General features: G+C 47.6%; 2 protein-coding genes across 2 annotated transcripts; both read left to right on the top strand.

The window, feature by feature from the left end:
• Window positions 1-439: 439 nt before the first annotated feature.
• PCYB_021730 (ribosome biogenesis protein BMS1) lies at window positions 440-4,808 on the top strand (the record flags this gene model as incomplete). The annotated part of the gene is made up of 2 exons (XM_004220523.1): window positions 440-4,130; window positions 4,798-4,808. The coding sequence occupies 2 exons, from the start codon at window positions 440-442 to the stop codon at window positions 4,806-4,808; spliced, it is 3,702 nt and encodes a 1,233-aa protein (XP_004220571.1).
• A 944-nt stretch (window positions 4,809-5,752) lies between these two features.
• PCYB_021720 (small GTPase Rab5c) lies at window positions 5,753-7,004 on the top strand (the record flags this gene model as incomplete). The annotated part of the gene is made up of 6 exons (XM_004220522.1): window positions 5,753-5,852; window positions 6,146-6,229; window positions 6,415-6,484; window positions 6,582-6,620; window positions 6,780-6,892; window positions 6,978-7,004. Coding segments are annotated over 6 exons (433 nt in total), but the record flags the coding sequence as incomplete, so codon positions are not given.
• Window positions 7,005-7,183: the final 179 nt, after the last annotated feature.

Here is a 7,183-nt window from a genome sequence, read left to right as displayed (position 1 = left end):
TCATATTAGTATAGCATTGGCTAATGTACGGATTCTCCGCAGCTGCCAAGTGGCTACTTGCCAGGTAAAAAAAAAAAAAAAACTGCGACTAATTTTTGCATCGCAGGAGGAATCCAAACGGGGGAGAAAACACTTCACGTGACAGCTTTAACCAAACGGGGGAGAAAACCTCACGTGGTGGCTTTATCCAACCGGTGAGTTGGTCCTCCGTATGTATGCAGAAGCGTCCTCATTTTCTCACTTTTGAAGTGTTGCGTAGGACGGCTTAAACGTGACAGCAGGGGAGACCGCCGATACTCGAGGCGTAGCTAATTGATCTACACGGGGAGGAGCGGAACCGAGCGGAACGAAGCCGAGCGGAGCCAAGCTTAGCCTAGCCGAATTGAGCCTAGCCGAGCGGAGCCTAACCTAGCCCAGCCCAACCGAACCGCCCCAAACCATGGATGACAAACGCAAGCATCACAAAAAGAAAAAGGTAGGGAAGAAGGCCAAGAGGAAAAAAATAAGCAAGGGAGCAAACCGTGGCGCAAAAAATAGCGAAGCGAAGAAGAAGTACCATAAGGCCTTCGCCTTCAGTGGAGGTATCCGAAGTGCTCATCGAAGAAAGCAGCACCAATTCGAGTTAGAGGAAAAAAAGCTAAGAGTTCCAAAGCATTTTAAAGAGTGCTCCAAGAATACCCCTATCATAGTTGCTATACAAGGTCCCAAAGGAGTGGGTAAAACAACTCTTTTGAAAAGTCTCATTAAGCACTACGTTGGAGTCTCCATCAATGAAGTCAAAGGACCTATATCGATAATTACCAAAGCATTAAAGAGGTACACCTTCGTAGAGGTCAACGATGACATACTCAACATGATTGATGTTGCAAAGATTGCCGATCTATGTCTGCTCGTCATCGATGGGAGCTACGGACTTGAATTGGAGACACTTGAATTTGTGAGCATTTTAAACACTCATGGATTACCCAAAGTCATAGGAGTAGTTACTCACATGGATAAATTTAAGGACAGCAAAAGCATTCGAAAGAGAAAAAAAAAATTGAGTAAAAGATTTACGGAAGAGATGGTTGAGGGTGCAAAAATATTTTTCTTTAGTGGAATTCAAAATGGAAAATACAACAAAACGGAAGTTCGAAATTTCTGTAAATTCGTTTCGTCGATTAAGAGGCCACAGATCTCGTGGAGGGAGCAACATGGCTACATTTTGGGGCTGCGGTTAGATGTAGATGAGGCTGCAACGGGGGAGGAATCCATCATGAGAGTGCCCGCAAAAGGAAAGGACCATCTCCAACTGTGCAAGGAGGCTGCAGCGGAGGAGGACAAGCGAATTGACTACTTTCTCTCCAAGTGCGATGAAAAAGTTTGCGTCCACGTGGAAGGGTTCGTTTATGGATCCAAAATTTTCAACAATCAAGTGATACATATCCCTAACATCGGGGACGTCCAAATTAGAGACATACAAATCCTACAGGATCCTTTCCTTACAGATGAACAGAAGAAGAATGCAAACGTGTATGCTCCCATGGCAGACGTTGGAAATGTGGCATTCGATTTTGATAATATGTATATACACATCCCTAAGAGTAAGGTGAATTTCACGCCGGGGGAGTCTCTCCTTGGGAACGGCGGTGAAGGGAGTGGCGGTGAAGGGAGCGGCGGAGAAGGGAGTGGCGGAGAAGGGAGTAGCGGAGAAGGGAGCGGCGGAGAAGGGAGTGTTGGAGAAAGCCGCGAAGAGAGCGGCGGTGGGGGGGGTGATCCCTCTGCCAAGCGAGACGACCAGCGGTACATGACGGAGGGCATACGCATGATTCGGGCGCTACAGACGTCCAAGTACGCGCTGTGCAGGAAGGCGGGCGCGGACGAAGAGCCGCTACTGTTCGACGGCCAGGAGGAGAACCAGCGGCGGAAGGCCCCCTCCAACGTGTTCGTGAGCGAGCGGCAAAAGAAGAAGAAGCAGGCGGAGAAGTACGTCAATGAGAAGGCCAAGGAGTACACGGAGCTGGAGCCGATTTTGTTCGGAAAGAGGGACGCGGAGGACGACTACCACTACGCGGACGGGGTGACCGTTTCGGCCAGCGGGGAGGGGGAGGAGGATCAGGGAGATGACCAAGAGGAGGAAGAAGAGGAGGACGAAGAGGAGGACGAAGAGGAGGAAGAAGGAGATGAAGAAGAGGATGACGAGGAGGACGAAGAGGACGAAGAGGACGAAGAGCAGGATGACGAAGGAGATGACGAAGAGGACGAAGAGGACGAAGATGCCGATGCCGATGGGGAGGACGAAGAGGAGGACCTCGCCCAGAACTCCGCTCACTTGGCCAACTTGGCCAACCGCGGGGAGCACCATCTGGCGCAGGAGCTGGCCTTCGACAACAAAGCGAGCCTGGACGCGTTCATTTATGACGTGCGCTACATCCACAGGAGGAACAACCACCTGTACTTCAAAGGGGACATCCTGGTGGTGATGCGGCGGGAGAAGGAGGTACACGGGGAACAAGACCTCCATAGCCTCCTGAGCACGGAAACGGTGAGGGAAGAAAAGACACAGCGACTGTACAGCTACATGCACGGAGAGAACTACTTCCTAGACGAGGTGGACTCCTTCAAGTGTACGAGAGACGAGGTGTTCATATTCAACAATCTGAGCATCTCCCTGGGAGACGTCGCGGACGAGGCCCTGTCGACGCAGTTCTTCTCGAGGTATAGGAGCCTCTACGAGGGGTGTTTTGGGCCGACGGACGAAGCGGGGAGCGGCGAAGAGGTGGGCACACTCAGTGAGGGGGGGGGAAACGAGCAGGGGGGTGACTTCTCACCTGGGCAGGGTGACTTCTCTTATGGGCTGGGTGACAACGCGGATGAGAGGGACAGCGCGACGGTGGGCGAGGCGGACGGGAAGGCCTCCCTGAAGAAGGCAAAGGCAGAAAGGGAACAACAGAAGGAAAGGTACCAAGAGACGGAAGGCATCGGGGTGTTAAGCAGCAACACATACGGATCCTCAGTCAACATAGGAGAGTACATAAAAATGGTTTTCAAAATAGAGAGGAAAAAATTAGCAGTGATGAAAAAGGGGATTATAATTTGTGGAGGTTTACAGACATACGAAGAAAAAGAATCCATGATTCACTGCCGAGTAAAGAAGCATCGGTGGTTCCCAAAGGTGTTAAGATCAAACGATCCACTTATCATCTCGATAGGTTGGAGGAGGTACCAGAGTATCCCCATTTATTCAATCAATGAGAGAAATAACGTCAGAATCAGATTTTTAAAATATACAACAGAACACATGCATTGTAACTGTACCTTTTATGGACCAGTGGCAGGTGCCAACAATGGAATTTTAGCTATCTGTAATTATAAAAAGGTACCATACTACCGCATCTGCCTAAATGGAATCACATTGGAGACAAACACTAATGTAAAAATTATGAAAAAACTGAAACTTATTGGAGAACCATACAAAATATTTAAAAATACAGCATTTGTAAAAAATATGTTCAATTCAGATTTGGAGGTGAGTAAATTTATTAACTGTCCTGTGGTGACTCCAAGTGGAATTAAAGGACTCATAAAAAGTAAGCTATCTGATAATGGGAACTTCAGATGTACCTTTGCAGATAAAGTGCGTATAAGCGATATAGTGATACTAAAACTATACGTGAATGTTAAAATAAAAAAATTTTTTACTTACGATGTGGAAAATAAACTAAGGTCCATAAATGAGTTAAGGTATATATACAACTTGTATGTTAACCACAAAAGCAACTACAGGAGTGTCCCCTTTCGTCATTTTTATCATTCGAAGATACACATTAATCCGAAGTTGATAAAAGAACTTCCATACAGATCGAAGCCAAAATTATTTAGCAAAATGAGCAATGAGGAAGAGTTAAAGAAACAGAAAGAGAGCAAAGAGGATCATATTAACTTCCGTGCATTGGAGAACCCCAGGTTAGCTTCTCGATGGTACCAAATGCTGCATACTATTAAAAAGAACATCTTGGAGAAGAAAAAGGAGAAGGCAAAGGTTTCCTACCATAACAAGCTAAAGAAGGCTCTCATGGTGGAGGAGGCTAAGCAGAGGGTCGTCAAGCAGCGGAAGAAGATGTCCTACCGCAAGGGGAAGGACAGGGCCGGTCCGCGCCCTTGAAGGAAGGGGAAGCGTGCGTAAGCAGGCCCGCCCAATCCGCTGAGCTGTTTCCCATTTTGTGCGAGCAATTTTGTGCGAGCAATTTTGCGCGCCACGTTTTTTGCACGTCAGTTTTTTGAGCGTCAGTTTTTTGCACGCCAGTTTTTTTACTTCCCCTTTTTTTACTTCCCCTTTTTTTACTTCCCCATTTTTTACTTCCCCATTTTTTGCACTCCACTTTTTTCCCCATGTTTTCGTCCACACCTGAACCGCGCCTGCACCTGCACCTGCACCTGCGGCTGCAACACCTTTGGCACTGCCAGGTAGACCCCCCCCCGCGGGAAGCACAACATTTGCACAGTGGTAACGTGCGAGGAGGTGGAAGCACTTACGGAGTGCAGCTCCCTGGAGGGGAAAACTGGAACACGCACACAGGTCAAGCCGAAAGCCTCTGAAGTGCAGATGGCACATTTTTTTAGACCAAGGTGGATGTATCCCATCGCCGCGTATAGTTTTTTCCCATTTCGTCCTTTTGTTTTCTCCCACCACCCCCCGAGTTGGGTGTCCCATGAACAGCGAAAATGTAATGGCTATACATATATATATATATATGTATATGTATATGTATATGTATATGTATATTTTTTTTTTTTTTTTTTTTTTTTTTTCCCAAGTGGAAAGCTAAAATACACGTCCACCGCGCAGCGCGCAAACGGAATTGACTTAACGAATAAGTCCGTGCATATATTCCAAAGGGTGGAGCATGCATATGGTCCTGCATTATCGCAACCCCTGTGTTGTGATGCCAAAGAAAAAAAAAAAAAACGCTTCATGAGGAGAAACAGGCCATCCATTTCGAATTTTTCACCGTAAGCATTTAGCCGAACTTTACACGCTCCCTGCCCAAGGGTGACATGCAAAAAATTGCGCTCCGTGAATTGAAAAACAAATGAACGCTCAAGCGTTATGCACATGGAAACACGAAAGTGGTGGGGAGTAGTCACAAGTGAGTCGAATCTCATGCACAATTCCGAGTTAAGTAGCAATACGAAATAGAAACCAGAATGAAAGATTAATTCCTGTGATAATACTATCCAAAGGCAGGTGCAAAAAAAGTGAATTTTTTTTTTTTCTCCCCCTTGGAAAAACTCTTTACTTTGCAAAATTGTATGACCGTCCTGCAATTGCACACATTCACAAGGGGGGGGAGGGCACCCACGACACATAAACACACCGCACACGCGGAGATACAAAAAAGGGCACTTCGTCTTGCACATGCCGTTGAGAAGTGAGCGCGCCGTTTTGTATGGACATGTGCCGCAAGAAGGGCGAACATGTTGCGTAGCTATTGTGCCGTGCCAAGTTGAGTAGCTATTATACCGCTGCACGTTGCGTAGCTATTATACCGCTGCACGTTGCGTAGCTATTATACCGCTGCACGTTGCGTAGCTATTATACCGCTGCACGTTGCGTAGCTATTATACCGCTATACGTTCAGCACCTATTGTGCGGTTTCCTGCTGCCCATTCCACAAACACCTCGACGCAGTAGTCAACCACCCCATCAGCGCAAGCACAGCCAAGTGCTGCCCCCCCCATCCTTCCCAACTGAGACCCCGGCGTAGCCACCATGGCACACTACCTATCCAATTTAAACAGCGGTGACAAATATGACGCGGGCCCAAACTACCACTCCAACAAGGTTTTTAATTCAAAGTTGGTTCTGTTAGGTACTGAACGAGTTCATAATGTGTGTGGATGCAAGTGGGGGTGGGGGTGCAGGTCGAGGCGCACACATAAAGCCTAAACCGTGAACCCCAAACCGTGAACTCTAAACCGTGAACCCTAAACCGTGAACCCTAAACCGTGAACCCTAAACCGTGAACCCTAAACCGTGAACCCTAAACCGTGAACCCTAAACCTGAAACTCAACCACCCCCCTTAACACTACTCCTCACGAGTGACACATAAACGAATGACGAACCTTCCCCTTTTTTTTTCGCGCGCTTCCCCACTTCTGCAGGAGACACATCGGTAGGGAAGTCCTGCATCGTCGTGAGATTTGCCAAGAATGAATTTTATGAGTACCAGGAGTCGACCATTGGTGGTAAGTCCGGATAAGTCGCATTCTGCAAAAGGAGGATTACCAAAGAAAAGAAACATGCGTTTTTTTACATGAACGGGTCATACAATTTGCATGTAACACACACGGAATGCACTTCACTGTGTCCATCTCCTCGTAACACTCATTTGACGTGGCAACATGTTTCTTTCCCGTTGTTTTCCCCGAAGCTGCCTTTATGACTCAACTGATCGACATAGGCGAGTGCACCATCAAGTTTGAAATTTGGGACACTGCAGGGTAAGGAAGGAAAAAAAACGAAAGGGGAGAGATGACCGGAAGGGTGACCGAACCAACAAGCTTTTACCGCCCCTCCCACTTCCCCCTCTCCTAACAGGCAGGAAAGATACAGAAGCCTGGCCCCCATGTATTATCGGTAAGGCACCCCTTACATGTAGCTGTGCATGTGTGAGGAAAAATATGTGGGTCATTCTAATGCGTCAGCTACTCCTCCCCCTTTGTGTGTGGTTGAACATATGCGCATTATGAGAGTGTCCCAATTTGTGCCTCCCCATTTCGCGTTCAAACGTTTTAGGGGCGCGTCAGCAGCCGTCATCGTGTACGACATAACAAACAAGAAGTCCTTCGAAGGCGCCAAGGGGTGGATCCACGAGCTGAAGTCGGTGCACTCCAATGACATCATCATAGGTGAGTGGTCCGCTCAGCTTGCCTCTGAGCGATGCGTTTGCCGGATGCGTTTGCCCGATGCGTTATGTCGGATTTTCCCTTTTTTTTCATTCCTTGCTTGCCCTTCCCCCGCCTAACTCAGCCCTCGCCGGCAACAAAAAGGACTTGGAAAAAAACCGAGTGGTGGACAGAGAAGTAACCACGAAAGGAGCATACCTCCCACTTTCGCATGAACCGTTCATGCAAAAGGAGCCGTTTGGGCCAAAAGTTTATGAACAAGCCAGGTGATATAGAAGAATTTTCCATATATAT

The sequence above is a fragment of the Plasmodium cynomolgi genome, chromosome 2, assembly GCF_000321355.1.
Source record: "Plasmodium cynomolgi strain B DNA, chromosome 2, whole genome shotgun sequence".
NCBI lineage: Eukaryota > Apicomplexa > Aconoidasida > Haemosporida > Plasmodiidae > Plasmodium > Plasmodium cynomolgi.
The sequence above is the reverse complement of the archived record's forward strand: the minus strand, read 5'-3'. Positions and strand labels throughout refer to the sequence as shown.